Genomic DNA, 21,494 nt, shown 5'->3' with positions numbered 1-21,494 from the left:
ATTACGTAGTGTACAGTGTTTTACTGCTCTTACTCTCTAAGTACACAGTATTTACTCAGTAATTACTCAGTAATAACAGGGAGCAGGCTGTATTACTTAGTGTACAGTATTTTACTGTTCTTACTCTATAAGTACACAGTATTTACTCAGTAAATACTCAGTAACAACAGGGAGCAGGCTGTATTATGTAGTGTACAGTATTTTACTGTTCTTACTCTATAAGTACACAGTATTTACTCAGTAATTACTCAGAAACAACAAGGAGCAGGCTGTATTACGTAGTGTACAGTTTTTTACTGTTCTTACTCTATAAGTACACAGTATTTACTCAGTAATTACTCAGTAACAACAGGAAGTGTCAGGCTGTATTACGTAGTGTACAGTGTTTTACTATTCTTACTCTATAAGTACTCAGTATTTACTCAGTAATTACTCAGAAACAACAGGGAGCAGGCTGTATTACGTAGTATACAGTGTTTTACTGTTCTTACTCTATAAGTACACAGTATTTACTCAGTAATTACTCAGAAACAACAGGAAGTCTCAGGCTGTATTATGTAGTGTACAGTGTTTTACTGTTCTTACTCTATAAGTACAGAGTATTTACTCAGTAAATACTCAGAAACAACAGAGAGCTAGGCTGTACTATGTAGTGTACAGTGTTTTACTGTTCTTACTCTCTAAGTACACAGTATTTAGTAATTAGTAATTACTCAGTAACAACAGGGAGCAGGCTGTATTACGTAGTGTACAGTGTTTTACTGCTCTTACTCTCTAAGTACACAGTATTTACTCAGTAATTACTCAGTAATAACAGGGAGCAGGCTGTATTACGTAGTGTACAGTGTTTTACTGCTCTTACTCTCTAAGTACACAGTATTTACTCAGTAAATACTCAGTAACAACAGGGAGCAGGCTGTATTATGTAGTGTACAGTATTTTACTGTTCTTACTCTATAAGTACACAGTATTTACTCAGTAATTACTCAGAAACAACAGGGAGCAGGCTGTATTACGTAGTGTACAGTGTTTTACTGTTCTTATTCTATAAGTACTGAGTATTTACTCAGTAATTACTCAGAAACAGAGAGCTAGGCTGTATTACGTAGTGTACAGTGTTTTACTGCTCTTACTCTCTAAGTACACAGTATTTACTCAGTAATTACTCAGAAACAACAGGAAGTGTCAGGCTGTATTATGTAGTGTACAGTGTTTTACTGTTCTTACTCTATAAGTACACAGTATTTAGTAATTAGTAATTACTCAGAAACAACAGAGAGCTAGGCTAGTAGTGTACAGTGTTTTACTGTTCTTACTCTCTAAGTACACAGTATTTACTCAGTAATTACTCAGTAATAACAGGGAGCAGGCTGTATTATGTAGTGTACAGTGTTTTACTGCTCTTACTCTCTAAGTACACAGTATTTACTCAGTAATTACTCAGTAATAACAGGGAGCAGGCTGTATTATGTAGTGTACAGTGTTTTACTGCTCTTACTCTCTAAGTACACAGTATTTACTCAGTAATTACTCAGTAATAACAGGGAGCAGGCTGTATTATGTAGTGTACAGTGTTTTACTGTACTTCCTCTCTAAGTACACAGTACTTACCCTCTTAAACGTGGGCTGTATTATAAAGCGTTACTGAATTTTGGTTGTGATTCTGGTAATGTGTTCATGCACAAATGGTGCACTTAATGAAATGGGGCATCAGAGAGGTTCCTTGTGACCAGATGGAGGCTTAAAGAGTGATCATTAAATCAAAAAACAGAGAAGAACAGAGAAGAAGAGAGAACACAGCCGAGAATTCCAACATCCTCAAACAGCTGAAATGTAAAACAGGCTCCTCAGGCACGAGACCGTGAGGAAAAACCGTAAGGATGGACCATAACCGGCTAATCCTGCTCTAAACACAGAGCAGATCTGTATCAGAAGAGCTGATGGAGTTCTGGTAAACCCACAGGCTCCAATCTGTGTTCTGGTCTCAACATGTAACTAATGATCTCCATAATGATTTCAGTCTTTCTGCAACACCTGTGAAATAAATTATACGTTTTTTTGTCTCTTACTCAGTTCATAAAAAGACATTGTGTCTCGTAAACATCTTAAAACAAAGGTCAACTGTTGCTCTGACTGCATTGTTTAACTGGTGACATCCCTTGTAAAAAGGAAGTACACTTAAGAGCTTTAAATGCATGCTCAAATTAGGTAAAGAATACATAAAAAAGTACATTTTATAATTTCAATTTAATATACTCTTTACTTTTTAAGTCATGCTTTAAATTAAATGTTGTGTTGATAGAAAATATATATAGTGGCATTTAATACAGTACTGCTTAAAGTGCACTTTGGTGTAGTTTTTTGAGGTGTGCACAACATGAGCATCAATACACAAAGTAATAGATCAAAAATGATGTTTAAAAAATTATTTGCAAAAGTTGTAAAAAAAAAAAATGTATGCTTTTATGTTGTGTTTATAAATAGCTTAACTACAACTGAAATATTTTTAAGTTACCATAAGTTGTTCCACAGTAGTACATTTAGTATTACGTATTAAGGTACATATTTAAATTTAAAAATAAAAAGTATGTACTTTTCCATGTTAAGTATACTTTTTAAAAAAATATGCTTAATGATGCATCAGGGATGTCTCACAGTGTTGTTAGTGTTTCACTGTTCCGGTGTTGTGCCGAATTCAGCACCCCCGCCAGGAAAAGCACCCCCTCTCGGGAGAGAATTCACAGAACTGCATACACAATACTATATTATGCACATACTATAATACCATAATAATACTATAATATTCAAAGCTGAAATGTGGTTCAAATATAGAGAGATATCAAAACAACAATATTGCATTAAAACATTGAAAATGTAAATCATTAATTCACTTATACGGGCATATGGTAATAGTAGCTACTAATTAGCATATAAAGTACAGTGGGTAGGGAAATTATTCATTATTCAGACCGCTTTAAATTTTTCACTCTTTGTTTCAAAACGTTTATTTTATTTCTCATTAATGTACACCCAGCACCCATCTTGAAAGATTGAAAGAAAAAAAAAACAGACAGTTTTTTTTGTTGCAAATTTATTAAAAAATAAAAAATTAAATATATTTTGTTCTTTTTTTAGACTCTCCTTACTAACAAAAACCTAAAGACCTGAATACTGAACATTATTACCACAAATTAGACAGAAAATATCGAGAACCGTTGCATCCCTAGACAGCAGTGATATGTAAGTGTTTGTATAAATTGTTATTAAAGCTACAATTAAGTAAAGCTGAGTAAACAAAACTGTAATTCAGTGAAGAATAATTTTATTTTAAAGTTAAACGAATGGCTTTATTTCTCCTGAACACCTGACTGATAGAATTCATACATACGAAGCACCGGATTGTAAGGAGCTCTGATGATTTTTGGCAAAATGAAAGCATTTTAGGTGCAGCTTATAGTGAGGAAACTACGGTAAAATATGGATTGTAAGCCTTTTAGCTTGAATTAGGTTTGGAATAAGTCCCTAAGCATATGATATTTAGGTTGGGGGTTTGGATTATTGATTTATAATTGGATCATCACTGGTTTAGTTTATGGTATATTTAGTGTAGTAAAGGCAGAGTAGACTCTGTGGAGGTTCTGGTTTGGCCCTCAGTGATTCTGTGGTGAGTGGTGGTGAGTTGGACGGATGCAGGAACTTCCTGAAATGAACCTCAAACACTGTAGAAGAGGCAGCAGCAGGCAAATACTCCACCCTCACAATAAACACCACTGATACAGCGACCTGACCACAGCTGCCAATCAGACACAGTATAAGGTAAGATAATTCATAATAATCAACAATAAAATAAATAAACGCTTAAAATAGATCACTCTGTGTTTAATACATCTATATTATATATGAGTTTCACATTTTTAACTGAATTACTAAAATATTGATACTCTTTTTTGATTTTGAGATGTACCTGTATTTCTTCGCTGTCCTATGAAAAACACTTTATCTACATTTTTTTGGATTTTTAGTTTACTACATAACTTGAACCATAGACTGTATATAGCTGGACAGAGCATCGTCTCTCAAAAGTGAAGCCACCACAGGTCGGGCGCCCCCTGCTGTTCGGTTGCAGAAAGCTGTGTAACTCCACCCATCCCCATAGGTTTCAATGACAAAACAGAACAACTTTCAATCACGTTTTTTTCTAATATACTGTAATTCTACCTCCATTATTTAAATGCAGCAGCTAGTGTAACCTCTGCTTATATTGTTAAATTTTTATATCCCCACAGAATTCGTTTTTTAAAAACGTTATTCAGCTCTATTCAAAAAAGGTGTGGTTATTGTAAAAGGGCTGGTTATGGGCGGGACCAATAACAGACCGTCAGCTCCGCTCCGCCCCGCTCTGCAGCCTGTGACCTCGAGGCAGCCCTCAGGGGCGGGGTTATTTAAATGAGTAGGCGGTCTCTCCACAGTCTTTCTCCCTCCTCTGGTCTCTACTGCGCTCTACAGACTCGGGTATCAGGATCACCAACATGGAGGAAGATTTTGGCTTCATTTTCATTGAATGAATGGGAACAGAGACACGGCGTCCATCTTTTTTTACAGTCTCTGATTTGAACAGTCTCGTTTTCATCTGTTCCAAAATTTCTTCATGAACGGACCAATAGAAACTCTCCAAAATGACCTGAAATAAACTCTTTTTACATTGACTTCCATTGAAAGTTTCGAAGGTTTTTATCTCTCCTGCAAAGTTGCTGTTTTGGAGATAAGTGTTTTTTATTGGACAGCAATGATTTACAAAACCAGAATTTGAGTAGGTTACCCAAACTTGTGACTGCTGTCTCACTGTAGATATTAGAATTCCCATCAAGCAAACCTTAAAGATCAAGCAAACAAAGATCACCAGTGATCCCAGCCTTTACTACACGCCTTTATTGTTCAACACGAACAGACACATTCAGAGTTCTGATCAAATAAAACATACAACTGGTTCATCAGTTCATCTAATTATTTATAAAGAAAATTATTTACAATAATAGTTTATTTAGGTAAAACAAATGTGGAAAATCAGCTCACTGTTTACTTCCCTGATCAGTGATGATCCTACAGCAGAATCGAAGCGCTGAGGGAACCAACCAGATCTGAGGAAAAAGAAGAAGAACAGAGACTGTGTTTCATTATATTTCTTTAAAAAAGCTTAAAAATGATGAGTTTCTTTCATTTTACCAAACTGAAAACCTCTGGAATCTAATCAAGAGGAAGATGGATGATCACAAACCATCAAACCACCAAACTGAACTGCTTGAATTTTTGCACCAGGAGTAAAGCAGCATAAAGTTATCCAAAAGCAGTGTGTAAGACTGGTGGAGGAGAACATGATGCCAAGATGCATAAAAAAACTGTGATTAAAAACCAATCAGGGTTATTCCACCAGATATTGATTATTTCTGAACTCTTAAAACTTTATGAATATTAACTTGTTTTCTTTGCATTATTTGAGGTATGCATCTTTTGTTATTTGTCTGTAAATAAATGCTCAAAAAATATATATTTTTATTTGGAATTTGGGAGAAATGTTGTCTGTAGTTTATAGAATAAAAGAGTTGTACAGTACAGGCCAAAAGTTTGGATACACCTTCTCTTTTTCAGTGCGTTTTCTTTATTTTCATGACTATTTACATTGTAGATTCTCACTGAAGCATCAAAACTATGAATGAACACATGTGGAGTTTTATGTACTTAATAAAAAAGGAAAAATAACTAAAAAAAACATGTTTTATATTCTAGTTTCTTCAAAATAGCCCCCTTTGCTCTGATTACTGCTTTGCACACTCTTGGCATCATTCTCTCAATGAGCTTCTCTAAAAGAGGTGGCCACCTGAAATGAAAAGTTTTCCAACAGTCTTGAAGGAAGGAAGGAGTTCCCAGAGGTGTTTATTAGCACTTGTTGCTCCTTTGTCTTCTTCACTCTGTGCTCCAGCTCACCCCAAACCATCTGGATTGGGTTCAGGTCCGGTGACTGTGGAGGTTCAGCTCATTTTTTATTAAGTACATAAAACTCCACATGTGTTCATTCATAGTTTTGATGCTTCAGTGAGAATCTACAATGTAAATAGTCATGAAAATAAATAAAGAAAACGCACTGAAAAAGAGAAGAAGGTGTGTCCAAACTTTTGGTCTGTACTGTATGTGTGAGCTGGGGTTTTGAGAAGGAATCCTATAAAGTGCTGATTCACTGCGATTGCTGTGATGAATGAGCTCGGAATGATTATCCTGCGGTTAAGATCCAGAGCACTGCAGTAGATGGTATATGTATATATATATATATGTACAGTATAGATGGTGGAGGAGGTTGAACTCTACAGGAAGAGTCATGTGGTCTCTTCTAATCTGTTTTTAAAGAAGCTCTCTCTCGTTTTTAAGCTCCGCCGCTGATAAATCTTTAAAACTTTGCTTTAAAAGAAAAACCTTCGCTCATTGTCATCTGATCAAAACTTTACCAGTCGCCGGGTTTTTTCTCTCTCTCTTAACTAAAGCTCTCTCTCGGTGTACGAGCCGACGGGAGAGATCTCTGAGATTTATACGATTTAAGTTTCCACATAAAAAGCAGTCTATCTCCATTAAAGAGAAGTCAGGTTTAAGCTGGTGTAGAGCAGTGTATAGCTGCAGTATCTATCTGTAGAAGGCCAGGCTGGTTGTGGGGGAGATGGGGGCATCTGGAACTCATTGGGAGTAGATCTCTCTCTCTCTCTCTTTGCCCTCCTCTCCTCCTCTCTCTCTCTCTTCTCCTCTGTCGTCTCTAAATCCCGTCTGAGAGCCGGGTTGGCTGGGCACGCTCTGACCCGGAGCTTAAGCTCTGTTCCTCTTGTAAAATCGGGGTCCAGCTCCTCGGCGGAGCTCTCAGAAACATGCTTTAAATACTTGAGGGAGGATTTAATATCAAGTCCATTACGGTGGTTCTGGAGCCCAGTAAACGCTCAATTAGTGGATAATTTTGATTGGATCCACATGCGGCCGGATCCGCCCGGGCGACCGGATGGCTTTTCCTCCTCGACACCCCGGCAGAGTGCGCTTTAGGTGCGACGCAGAGGTGACCGATGGAAGAGGGACACCAGGAAAAGCCCCCACCCTAAAAACCTCCTTTACCTTTTCATTAGATACAGGTTTTTTATTTTTGGCCCGTCACCCCCCCCCCGAGGACTATTAATACTTTATTGTTTATTCATTTATTTGTTTAACTTATCTCCGTTTTTGTCAATTTTTAGTTTACTACAAAATCTGAACAGACGAGCTGTCCCTTACACTGTACCAAAATTTCTTGATGAAAAGACCAATAGAAACTCCTTAAAATGACCTGGAATAAACTCTTTTTACATTGACTTCCATTGAAAGTTTACAAGATTTTCTTCTCTCCTGTAAAGTTGCTGTTTTAGAGATAAGTGTTGGACATTGTCATTGGACAGCGACGATATGTACATTTCATATATATATTTTGTAAGCAGAGAGAGTTGGGGGTTCAGGATTGGAGGGAGTAAGATGCAGAATGGGGTACAAAAAGAGTAAAAAACAAACAAAAAGAAACAAAGATAACGAAAAAAGGAGGAAAGAAAGAGACATATACATAGATATCTCAAAATATAGCTAAAAAGAAAACAGAATCATGAACTTATGTGCGATTTTTAACTAATGATTTTGCTACGGTTTCTCTTGTGTTACATTTTGGTGATTTACTGTAATGTTTGAATTAGATGTGTCCAAATTGGGTATGAATCGGCGTTTCTGATTGGTTCTGAGTGTGTGTCTAGAGAGATATAGATTTTTCCTGTGATTGATGTTAATATTATTTTTTGTTTTCCAGTTTATTATGAGGATGATTTTCTTGGCGATGAGAAGCGACATTAAGATTATTCTATTGTTTCCTGTCCTTTAGATACAGTTGCAAGTAAAAGTATGTGAACCCTTTGGGATTACATGGATTTCTGCATAAATCGGTCATTAAATGTGTTCTGATCTTCATCTAAGTCTCTAAACTAAAACCACACAAAATATTATATGTGTTTGCATGGTTTTATTGAAGACAACATGTTAACATTCACAGTGAGGGGAAAAAAAGTATGTGAACCCCTAAACTAATGACTTTTCTAAGAGCTAAGAAGCATTGCTTGATGTGAATCATGCCTCACAGCACAAAAGATCAAGCACTCAGAAGACCTGTGTTCAAGAATTGTTGACTTGCATGAAGCTGGAAAGGGTTACAAAAAAGTATCTCTAAAGTCTTGATGTTCATGTGTCCACGATCAGACAGACGCTCTACAAATGGAGAAAGTTCAGCACTGTTGCTGCTACTCTCTCTAGGCGTGTTAAAGTCCTGTAAAGATGACTGCAAGAGCACAGCGCAGAATGATCAATGAGGTGAGGAAGAACAAGTGAATATGTGAATATTGTCACTGTCCAATTTAAAAAACACTTATCTCCAAAACAGCAACTTTACAGGAGAGAGAAAAAACCTTGCAAACTTTCAGTGGAAGTCAATGTAAAAAGAGTTAATTTCAGGTAATTTTAAAGAGTTTCTATTGGTCCGTTCATGAAGAAATTTTGGCACAGTGTAAGAGACAGTTTGTCTGTTCAAATGATGTAGTAAACAAAAAATCGACAAAAATGGAAATAAGTGTTTTTCATTGGACAGCGAGGATATGTTAATACCCAATCATGGGTAAAAGTACTTTGGATTTCAGAAGAAATGAAACCAGCTTTGAAACCAAAGACAGTTTTTTTTTACTCAATTGTTTAGTGTAATTTAACAGATTGAAGCATTGCGAATCTTAAATCATCCTTTCTGCAAAAATATTTTTGTTTAACCCTCCTGCTGTTCTCAAATTTACAAACACCCTTTATTCTCTGGGTCAAAATGATCCCAGCAATTTAAACCTCCAAAAAATTATTATAATCACTGATCATTAAACACGTTAGCAATGTTATGTTATGTTTATTTAAAAAATCAGCTGTTCTGACATTATTCTAAATGTTTTATTGGTATAATATAAGAATTATAAGTAATGTTTTGTTAAATCAGGGCCTAAAGTAAAGAGACATTTAGAGAAAGATAATAAAACTGAATGTCTTAGTGATCTCAACATTATTACCATGCAAATATGTGTCAAATATTGATATTTCTTATGTTTTATGACATTTAAAACATTTAGGTGTTTTTATTAATTGTCTTTATTAAATTAACAAAAGACAATAAACTAATGTCAACCATTTTTTCAGAGACTTTAAACACTGAATGGGGTCAAATTGACCCCAAAGACAATAGGAGAGTTAAAATAATGCTCCATCAAAAGGTAGATTTCCAGTTAAGAGGTTGAGACATTGGGAGGTTGGAAGGTTTGGGGGGGTTCAGCTAAAGGTTGGGATTTAAGAAAAAGAAGAAGAAAAAGAAGAAAAGGAGAATAAAAAGGAGAAAAAGGAGGAGAAGTCCAGTTTTAATGGTGGGACACTTAACTGCGCCGGTGTCCCTTGATCAAAAGTTACATCTGGTCGACGCCAATAAAACATAAAGCCAGCTATAGAGCACTGGGGTCCCGCGTTACTGAGTGGCTTTGGATAAAAGCAGCAATAAAAATTAATAATTATATTGTGCGAGCAGCACGGATTAGACTGCTCTGAGGAAATGCTGGACGGATTAAGTTTTTATCCGTCTGATTAAATAAAAGCCTGAGAGGTTGATGTACTGTGTGCAGCGATGGCAGAAGAACACAGAGCAACAAACAAACGCGGCTTAAAGAATAAAGATCTGCTTTATCCTCATTTCTGTAATTGGCTGTTTAGCCAATCGGAGGGAGATTCTGCAATCAGAAATCCCAATCCAAATCCAGATCCACGCACCAGTAAAAAATCTGTGCTTTTTTTCGCAAAAACAAAACACCATTAGGAGGAGTGATGCTGGAAACTGTACGCAGCGCAGATGCGTCGTCTCAGAGTTGCATCACATCATTAGTATTTATCAAAGCCAGGCACTCACTCAGTGTGTGTGTTTTCTTAAGGAAAGGGGGGGCGGGGCTTCTAAAATGTTCAGTGAGGTATAAAGTGTTTTGTGAGGTTCCTGCGTCACAGGCCACCCCTCCCTGTTTCTACGTCACCAAAAGAACCAATCAGGGAGCAGAGATTTAGAGATTTAGGCGGAAGTTAATTTAACTCACGCCTCCACCATAAAACAGCATCGGAGCCAAGATCTGAGACTAACAGTGGAAATACAGAGAAACATATATCAGGGTTCATACATTTTTTATCCAATATATTTCCAATATATTTCCATGATTTTTTCATGATTTTTTCATGATTTTTTCAGGGCTTCAAGGCAAATTTTCATGACTATACTATTTTTAAAACATCAGTGCAGACAATTATCTAAAACTATAAATAAAATTAATTTAAATAAAATTGGTTTAAAATGAATGATACACAATCTTTAATAATAAAATGTGAGTCAGATTCTGAGAGCTCCACTGTGTAGAGGCTAAATTACTGAATTAACTCTGAGCTCATGTATTTGTAGCTCAAAATTTCCAGGACTTTTCCAAAACTTTCTGGGTATTTTTATTTTTCCAAAACTTATCCAGGCCTGGAAATTATTGCTATTTTCAAATTCCATGACTTTTCCAGGTTTTTCATGACTGTATGAACCCTGATATATAGTTAAATAGAGAGTTAATACAGTATATGGATCATTCCATTGAATAGGTGCCATTTGCTTGTTTTATTTCTTCCAAATAACACTTATTAGAATCAAAGTTTAAAAAAAGATAAAAATAACACATATATTTAACTATTCAAAACATGTACTACTCAGTCTCACGCAGCTTTACTTTTTCTAATCTGAAGATGTTTTACACTTTTCTCAGTCCTGTTACCAAAACTCATGTGACATTTAAAAATCATGTTTAAAAGCAGGTTCACTCATTTCTTTGATTTTCTCACAAGAAAGTCTTTAATTTAAATAAAGGGTTGACTGAATATTTAAAAAATCCCTATATATGCATGCACATTCTTCTATTCTACTAATATATACAGACCCAAACCTGTTTTTTTTTTTTTGCACTTTTATATATGTCATTTCCTGGGGACAGAAATGGCACAGATTTGGAGGAATATGCCAGTGTATTTTATTGCAATATCTATTAGCAATAATTATGCTACACAACCTGCACTAAAATAAGATAGTATTTAAAGGGTTGATTTACTGAAAACATGGTTATTAGTTATTATTAAACAGGGCTTTAATATTAATGGTAAAATTGTTGATAAGAAGTTCCTCAGACAGTCTAAAAACTAAAACTAAAAGAGCCAATCATCTGTAAACACACCTCTTATACAGAAAGCTCATCTTTTTTATTACAGCTATGGATGAGTCTCCTGTGTTCACTCCCTCTGAACACTAGTGTTAATATGAATGGAGTGATCGTGTTTACACTAGTGAATTCTTTAAAGCCACCAGTCCGGTCTTTTCACCCTCCCACATCTCAGCTCTCCTGTTAAAGCATTAGTCACTAAAGGAAGTGGAAAAACCTATTTGTTTTAGCCTGAGGCCGAATTTATACTCACCTACCATACAACACACTCTCTCCTATTATATAACAAATAAGAGACGCTTAAAAATGATGAGTTTCTTTGATTTTACCAAATTAAAAACCTCTGGAATATAATCAAGAGGAAGATGGATGATCACAAACCATCAAACCACCAAACTGAACTGCTTGAATTTTTGCACCAGGAGTAAAGCAGCATAAAGTTATCCAAAAGCAGTGTGTAAGACTGGTGGAGGAGAACATGATGCCAAGATGCATGAAAAAAAACTGTGATTTAAAACCAACCAGGATTATTCCACCAAATATTGATTATTTCTGAACTCTTAAAACTTTATGAATATGAACTTGTTTTCTTTGTATTATTTGAGGTCTGAAAGTTCTGCATCTTTTTTTGTTATTTCAGTCATTTCTCATTTTCTGTAAATAAATGCTCTAAATGAGAATATTTTTATTAGTAATTTGGGAGAAATGTTGTCTGTAGTTTATAGAATAAAACAACAATGTTCATTTTACTCAAACATAAACCTATAAATAGCACAATCAGAGAAACTGATTTAGAGCTGCATAATAATAAGTCTATGATAGTGAAAAACTAGTGAGATTAATAATCTCTTTTCACTAAAATGTGGTGTATCTGTTGGTTTAGCTCTTGAACGCTGTGTGAGATCAGATAGGCTTGTTTTTCTTTCATTTTCACCATTTAGAGTTCCAATCCCCTCTACTGGATAAATCCCGTCACTACAGGACTTTTTTACAGGCATGTTGAACTTAACAGGCTTTGACCCAGAGAAGTTATTTACATTCTTAAAATTTGACGGCTTTGGAGACAAATATTAATTTTTGATTGCCAATTTGATCATTTTTATTCATTATATTTTGACAGTTGTAGAGTTACTTTACTATTTTTTTTTTTATATTTTCAATTTTAAAAAATCATAATAAAAAATTTCAGTAATGTTTCTCATCAAAAATGAAACATTTTGATGTAAAGCTTGAACAGAAATCCTCAAGATTAATGTGTGTATTATCTTCCTGTTAAGGGGTTAAATCTTTATAAAACAGCAGGTCTCAAGTATTAAAGTAAGAAGCTTCATAATACAGAGTTATCTAATATGTGAGGATGGTTAAAGGCCTATAAAGCTTTTAGACTGGTGTTTAACTGCTGGAATCATTTTATGTATATCTGATACAAACTACAGGTTTTTTGGTCATTTTAAGGAATTCACAAAAAAACCCTTTAGACACTTTATAATGTACAGAAAGAAATATCAACTAATTTATTATTATATATAGTATTTTATATGGTATTTTCGCGATAACGATGCACTCCAGATATCTCCATATATCCAGGATTAAAGTAAAATACATGATACTGGACAGATATAATCTGTATCTAGTAGATATATAATTTATCATTTTCTGCAAATAAATGCTTTAAAAGACTATTTTTATTTGGAATTTGGGAGAAAAGTGTGTACGTACATATATATATATATATATATATAAAATTAATTACTTTACACACTTATTAATATGCCATACCATGTGTCTTTGTTAAAGAGCATAATATGAAGTATTCCATAACAAAAGCACATATTTGTAATGTGTAACAGCGTCCTGAATCATTACTACATCTCTGCTGTTTGTAACAAACTAACAGAGGTGGAAAGTAATTAATTACATTTACTCAAGTTACTGTAATTGAGTAGATTTTATGAGTAATTTGTAAGTTTTAAAGTAGTTTTTAAAATAGGTAATTTTACTTTTACTCAAGTACATTTTGACACAAGGAATTTACTTTGCTACATTGGAAAACTCCTCGTTACTGAGTACAAAATAAAATGCTGAGAAAAAACAATTGTCTGAATTAAATAAAAATTGCACGGATGCTCGCGCGTGGAATAACGAGGCAGTAACGTATACTGCAATACAAAATGTGTCCCGCCGGACAGAGCTCTCAGCTTTCAGCACTTCCACATCAAACCTGAGAAAGCATGTGGTGTATGTACTTTTATCATTAAACATTAATCTGCTTAAATGTAAAAAAAAAAATGTAAATAGCAGTTAAAGCAGAGCAATTGCAAGTTAAAAATAATAATGAACTGTAAAACTATAAAATTACAGTTTATAGTCGCCTATATTACCATAATTTTTCAACAGTAAAGAAAAAAATGGATCATAGAAACCTGTACCACTTGTTTTATGGGGGGTCTGAACAAATACTGCCTGAAAGATCCAAATTATTATGTAGAATTATAGTTCATTAAAAACAATTTAATTTATGATTTGTTTTTACTTTTTTACATCAAATAATTAAAAGTAACTATGTAACTTTTACTCAAAGTACATTTAAAATTAAGAATTTCTACTTTTACTCGAGCAGATTTTTAGATACTTTAGTACTTTTACTTTTACTTGAGTAATTTGAGTAGAACTAAACTGTGTGAAAATCGGGTAAAAATCAGGTATAAATTGGTAGAGTTGTGATTATTATAGGTGTATTATATAACTCCTTCCTCAGTGTAACTTAATACACTGGGACGCAGGGGAGACCCATTCAATATGGCCGCCGAGCTGATACAGCAGGAGGCAGGCGTCATTATGCAGAGTCTTTGTATAAAATGTCTATGGGGGTCAGTAGTAAGGTGAAGGGGTGAAATGGGATTGGGCCTAGTACTGTCTGTGGTCTATGGAACCACACTGGTTTCAGAAAAAACAACCCGAACATCACATCAACTCAACTCAACTCAACTCAACTCAACTCAACTCAACTCAACTCAACTCAACACTGAACGCTTTACTGTAAAAGATATGATTGATTGATTGATTGATGGATTGATTGATTGATTGTTGGATGGATGGAAGGTTGGATAGATAGATGGACGGATGGATGGATGGATGAATGGAAGGTTGGATAGATAGATGGAAGGTTGGATAGATAGATGGATGGATGGATGGATGGAAGGTTGGATAGATAGATGGATAGATGGATGGATGGATGGATGGATGGAAGGTTGGATAGATAGATGGATAGATGGAAGGTTGGATAGATAGATGGATAGATGGATGGATGGATGGATGGATGGAAGGTTGGATAGATAGATGGATAGATGGATGGATGGATGGATGGAAGGTTGGATAGATAGATGGATAGATGGATGGATGGATACTTTATTTATCCTAAAGAAAATTTAGGCATCCAGCAGCAACAACAAAATACAATAAGAAACATATTCAAACAAATTAAAACACAGAAGAATAGAAAATATATGTATAAGGGCATAAAAACGTATTATATAAGGTAAAGATATATCTGTAATCAGAGCAGTGCAGTAGATGTTGCTAACGGTCATTAAATAATTAAATAATTAACAGAGGGAAGCTGTTTAGCTGTTCAGGATTAGTCCTGAAAACACAAAGCCCTGAGCTCTAACAGAACGATCCTAAACCCAGGACACTCATCTGGCTCTCAGGACTTCACCCCTGATCAGATCTCCTCACAGATCCAGTGTTTAGTTGGATAAATACGGATTACAGGAGATCAGGCGCTGCGAGAGCGACGGTGCAGGAGGAGGATAAAGACGAGCACAGGTAACCCTGTTTCTCATTTTAAACACTCTGCTACTGCTAATGCTCTGTACCGATAACCAGCCAGACCTGCTTAACATATATAAAACATATAAACCAACAGCAGACTGGACCTGAAAAAAAGCATCTGCCTCCTCCAACTGCTTTATTTAACACTGTTTAATAAGTTACTACATGACTGCTTATATTACACTCCTTCATAGTCTGAATCACTACTGAATTAGAAGGTGTGCCAAAACTTTTGACTGGTCCTCTCTCTCTCTCTCTATATATATATATATATATATATATATATATATATATATATATATTTTTTTTTTTTTTAATTCAGTGTTTTGTCATATTGCCAATAGTACTGTTATCACAAAAATAGCATGAAATATCGTGACGTTATTATTTTAAGACCATTCCATTTATCACCCACCCCCACTTAGGAATTATTTTTCACAGATTCACAAGAAATATAATTTACCTCACATTTTAAACTATGATTTTTATATTTTACACTCTTTAAACTAAACCTTTTTTTTACGTTGAATTTTTTTACTGAGTTGTACTCAGAGAATAGTGACGACATATCTCTTTCTGATATTTCCTTTTATAGACATTTTTGTTTCTTATTAAGAAGAAAAAAAAAGCATATTTAACTTGACATCATCTACATGGCTATTTAGTGCTTGTTTATTTTGTTAATAAAATTGTATGTTTTAATACAGTTGTTTCAATTATAATTTACAATCATTTTAAAAACCTTGAGGGACAACTTAGATGTTTTTTTTTTTTTTTTACTGCATTGTCAAAGTATCGCATCAGGAATTGGTATCGGCAGATACTCAAAATCAAATGACTCTTTTGAAAAATTGATAATTTCTAGTCCTACTATAGTCTCACCTTTTCGTGTTGTTTTGAATAATTGTTTTAAATAAAATTATAATTCAAATGGGTTGGAAATGGACTATTATGTCCAGTTTTACTAATACAGGAAAAAAATGCTTTTTATTTTTCACCAAAATCAACAAATTCAGTAAGGCTATAGTATAACCTTTTGGTGTCAAACACTTATTTTCTATGAGTTTATAACTCAAATGAGTTGGAAATTGTGGTGTATTATGTCCAGTTTTATAACATTTTTATTTTTCACCAAATCCACCAAACTACACAATACTATCCAGTAGTGGTAACAGCCAGCACTGTGACCTGCAGCACAGGGAGAGCTCTGAACCCAAACAGGAAGCTAATTGGAGGATGTTGGCCCTCAGGTCTGGTTACAGAACGTCTTTACAGGTGATCTGCAGATCGTCCCCATCAGCTCAGGTAAAGCCGTGGTGAACAGACACGGCCTTTCAGCACGACAGGTGCTGCATCTTTACACTCAGAGCGAGGTGGGTTCTGATCATGTGTCTCACAGAAGAGCTATTTATTTGTTTATCCTCATGAACAGTCTGTTTTGACGTGTAATAATCTGTCAGACTCAGGAGATAAGGACGGTATTAGGAGACACTACAGCGTGAGGACGAGCTGAAGGCATGCGCTGAGACAGATAAAGAGATGAGTCAGTTCAGGAGACAGTGGAGGAGGACAAGGTTAAGTGACCCTTTCTCTCCGTCTCGCGTGGACACCACTGAGAGACTGAAGGAATGGAGACAATGTGGACGGGTTAGAGATCAGGAACTGATTATTCTTTATTATGTCTCAATTTAGCGTCATTAAACTAATGTATTTTTCTCACTATAAGACACTTGGGATTTTTTTAAATGCACGATGCATCAAAACATAATAAAATACAAAAAGCAGTTATAATAATAATTATTATAATAATAATAATAATAATTATAATAATAATAATAATAATAATAATAATAATAACAATAGTCCTAGTGAAAAACAGTAGATTAAAGTATAATAATCATTATTATGATATAGTGCACTAAAGTACTAAAGTGTTCTTGTAGCCACATTATTATTAATCAGTATATTTAAAGAGAGCAAAAATGGAACAACTTTTTTTTTCTAACTATTATAAAAATAGTAAAAAAAACTTACTTAAATTGTGCTAAGTGTTCTTAACTGTACTAAAATTAAACTATTTTAAATATACTTAACATTTAAACATTTAAACTACTTCATTAACTGTACGTAACTCCATATTATAAAGATGCTTACAGTAAAATTATTATGATATATTTAATAATGAGTATTACAACTGTATCACTATTATACAGTGATAAAACTTTTATTAGAAATGTACTAAGAATTGATGTTAAATATACAGTATGTGATATATTTACATTAGAGTACAAATATACTTCTTGTTCCTGTCTTTTGTATTTCACTCTGAGCTGATTGATGTATTGGATGTATTTGTACCTGAAAATAGATTTTCCTCATCGATAAACTGAAACACAAAGATTTGTAGACTTTTCCAAAACTTATTCAGGCCTGGAATTTGCTAATTTGGAACAATGACTTTTCTAGGTTTTTCATGACTGTACGAACCTTGGCAGACTGCAGTCTGATTGCGTGGTTAGCGGCTAATGCTAATGCTGCTCCATCAGTGCTAGCCGGGGTTAACAGCACGCTACATGTTCATAATACTCCTCTCTGAAAGGGGAAATAGTGGTATAAAAGCGGCTAATGCTAATGCTGCTCCAGTAGTGCTAGCTGGGGTTAGCTGCAGGCTACAGGCTAATATACCAGCCTCTGAACTGGGAAATAGTGGTTAGCGGCTAATGCTAATGCTGTTGCAGTCTTGTTGGCTCAGTGTGGCTTTACTGCTCCTTAATACCTGACTGGTAGAATTTATACATAAGGAGCACCGGATTATAAGGAGCTCTGATGATGATTTTAGGGGAAATTAATGGATTTTAAGTGCAGCTTATTTTGAGGAAAATACGGTAGTGGTGGGAAACTCTGTGTACCTGTTGGAGGCAGTAAGTAAAGTAAATAAAGAAGCACTGTGTGACAGCGGGCAGGTGGGGTCGGATCACTCTATAGTTCAGAAAAAGAAGAAGGAGGAGGACGAGCGCTGTCTCTTTATCACAGCTGAGTGTTAGTTTGGAGTCCGGCGTTCAGCTGAGCGCCGCCGGCGCGGCCCGGAAAAGAAGCAAAACAAGCAGAGAGATAGCGATCGCCGGGGGCAGGAAGGGCGTTCTCAAACAGCTCAGCTGATGCAGTTTTACCCCCTCGCCCCCGCACCTGCCCCCAGGCCATGATGTGCGAGACACCAACACCTCCCATCACTTGGAGCCCACCCAGACCCGTCCCTGTGAACAATCAGCACTCCTAATGAGCCAATTACAGCTAATGATCCCGATACCATCACTGTCCTGCTACTGACTCAACAACAACATCCGCACAGTGCAAAAAAAAAACAAAAAAACATTGATGAAACAGGATAAAAACAACAGAAAATCAGAAAATGGCTAAACAATGATATATATTTATATACGGCTCTGTAAAAAAATAAGAGAGCACTTAAAAATTATGAGTTTCTTTGATTTGATCAAAAATATAATCAAGAGGAAGATGGATGATCACAAACTGATCATCAAACCACCAAACTGAACTGCTTGAATTTTTGCACCAGGAGTAAAGCAGCATAAAGATATCCAAAAGCAGTGTGTAAGACTGGTGGAGGAGAACATGATGCTAACATGCATGAAAAAAACTGTGATTAAAAACCAACCAGGATTATTCCACCAAATATTGATTATTTCTGAACTCTTAAAACTTTATGAATATGAACTTGTTTTCTTTGCATTATTTGAGGTCTGAAGGCTCTGCATCTTTTTTGTTATTTCAGTCATTTCTCATTTTCTGTAAATAAATGCTCTAAATGAGAATATTTTTATTTGTAATTTGGGAGAAATGTTGTCTGTAGTTTATAGAATAAAACAACAATGTTCATTTTACTCAAACATAAACCTATAAATAGTAAAATCAGAGAAACTCATAATTTTTAAGTGGTCTTATAAATCAGAAATAGGTAAGTCTTCTTTTAAATTCTACACTAAAGTGAACATAAGCTTGTTGTTGTGAGTGATGATTATCGTGAGTGTGAGACAATATGTGAATGTATTTATGACTTTGATTCCTCAGATAAAGAGTCACCAGCCCTCATCGTACAAAGCACCGCACACAGCGCAGACAATAGAAGTGAAAAAAGGTAAATAGAACAAAAGAAAAACTCTCTAAATAATAGAATCACATCTTCTGATCAAATTACTAAATTATAAAACAATAAACACGAACACTGGGTCAGAACTTCACTGGGTTTCGTAATGACCGACCATGCAGAGTTTAAGAGCTTAAACACGGGTATAAATGGTGAATTAAAGGGAATAGTGCAGTGATAGTGCAGTGATAGTGCAGTGATAGTGCAGTGATAGTGCAGTGATAGTGCAGTGATAGTGCAGTGATAGTGCAGTGATAGTGCAGTGATAGTGCAGTGATAGTGCAGTGGGCTGGTAGAGGTGCCAGGCTCCAGACTGCCGTATGATAGAGCTGATAGCTGTCTGCCTGGGTAAAGTGATGACACACCAGATAACAGCACACACACACACACACAATCAGACACATGTACACTGTAAGGCTGGATAAGTTGAATTTACTCAAAAAAATTGGAGGAAACCGGTTGCCTTAAAAAAGTTCAGTAATGAGGAATGAAAACTTAAGTTAGCATAACGTATAACATCATTAAAAAGTTATTACAACTAAAGGAGAAGTTGATTTAACTTTTTTTTTTTATACTGTAAGACCGGATAAGTTGAGTTTACTTAACTTTTTTAAAGCAGCTGGTTTGCTCATTTTTTTAGTAATGGGGAATAAAAACTTGAGTTAACATAAATTAAAACATCAAGTTATTACAACTAAAGGGGAAGTTGATTTATTTGTAAGGTAGTCCAGGGGGGGAATCACTACACACTGATGGTGAGTGTCTGTCAGAAACTGTTGGACACGCCCAGTATGCAAATAGATTGTGACAGGAGCCAATAGAAAAGAAGCTGTTAATGACAAAACAGACTAAACTCAGTTATTATAAGTTGATTCAACTCAAAGATCTCAGTTTGAATAGTTCAGTATATGTGCACACAAATTCAGTCCAACTAACTCAAAATAGTTGAGTATTGTTTAGAAATAAAAATCCAATTTTATGTAAAACAGACTTAAATCATTTGAGTTTAAACAGCGTCTGGGTTTACAGTGTAGATCCACCACTGGATTCTTTCTGATTTTTTCTATGAATGAACACATGTGGAGTTTTATGTACTTAATAAAAAATGAGCTGAACCTCCACAGTCACCGGACCTGAACCCAATCCAGATGGTTTGGGGTGAGCTGGAGCACAGAGTGAAGAAGACAAAGGAGCAACAAGTGCTAATAAACACCTCTGGGAACTCCTTCCTTCCTTCAAGACTGTTGGAAAACTTTTCATTTCAGGTGGCCACCTCTTTTAGAGAAGCTCATTGAGAGAATGATGCCAAGAGTGTGCAAAGCAGTAATCAGAGCAAAGGGGGCTATTTTGAAGAAACTAGAATATAAAACATGTTTTTTCAGTTATTTCACATATTTCAGAAGTACATAAAACTCCACATGTGTTCATTCATAGTTTTGATGCTTCAGTGAGAATCTATAATGTAAATAGTCATAAAAATAAAAAAGAAACTTTAAAAATTTGTTTTTTTTATCTCTTCTATCACTTTTCTCTGTAACGAGAGGAAGATAAATCCCAATATCATGTGCCCACAACAACAGGAAGGCATTCAGATTGCTTTCTAATTGGTTTATGTATTACTGAAGTAAAGTGGTCCCAGAAGTCTCTGGTCTCAGCGTGGACTCTTCCTCCTCTCTCCTCCTCGTCCTCAGAGAAATACACTTTACACTGAGGAAGATCAGCCTGATAAATACTCTTATTTACCACGTTCTCCCGAACACCTACAGCCTACCACATTAAATAAAGCCTGGAAATAGTTTCACAGAAAGCAGACAGACAGGCCATCGGTCTCACTCCAGCCTAATCTCACCATCTCCCCCTGTGCCAGGCGTGCCAGCGCTCAGACCTGCGGCATCTGCTCGCCATCTGATACCACTGGAATGCGGAGACAGTAGACGGACCAGTGTGTCAAGAGTGACTCTGAGTGTGTGAGTGTGTGTGCGTGTGTGTGTGTGTGTGTGTGTGTGTGTGTGTGAGTGTGTGTGTGAGTGTGTGTGTGTGAGTGTGTGTGAGTGTGTGAGTGTGTGTGAGTGTGTGTGAGTGTGTGTGTGTGTGTGTGTGTGTGAGTGTGTGTGAGTGTGTGATCATCAGTGAGATTGAAACACTCC

At 35.5% G+C, this 21,494-nt stretch overlaps 1 protein-coding gene across 4 annotated transcripts in view; it reads right to left on the bottom strand.

Moving 5' to 3' along the window:
* Nucleotides 1-4,937: 4,937 nt before the first annotated feature.
* The window catches only part of brip1 (BRCA1 interacting helicase 1), a 133,281-nt gene continuing 116,724 nt past the window's right edge, over nt 4,938-21,494 (bottom strand). For all 4 annotated transcript variants that reach the window (XM_049467187.1, XM_049467188.1, XM_049467189.1 and 1 more), the window contains exon 26: nt 4,938-5,138. In XM_049467187.1, the coding sequence (XP_049323144.1) occupies nt 5,070-5,138 (69 nt within the window). In that variant the 3' untranslated portion in view covers nt 4,938-5,069. The remainder of the gene's footprint in view (nt 5,139-21,494) is intronic.

The sequence above is a fragment of the Astyanax mexicanus genome, chromosome 18 (genome assembly GCF_023375975.1).
Source record: "Astyanax mexicanus isolate ESR-SI-001 chromosome 18, AstMex3_surface, whole genome shotgun sequence".
Lineage (NCBI taxonomy): Eukaryota > Metazoa > Chordata > Actinopteri > Characiformes > Acestrorhamphidae > Astyanax > Astyanax mexicanus.
The sequence above is the reverse complement of the archived record's forward strand: the minus strand, read 5'-3'. Positions and strand labels throughout refer to the sequence as shown.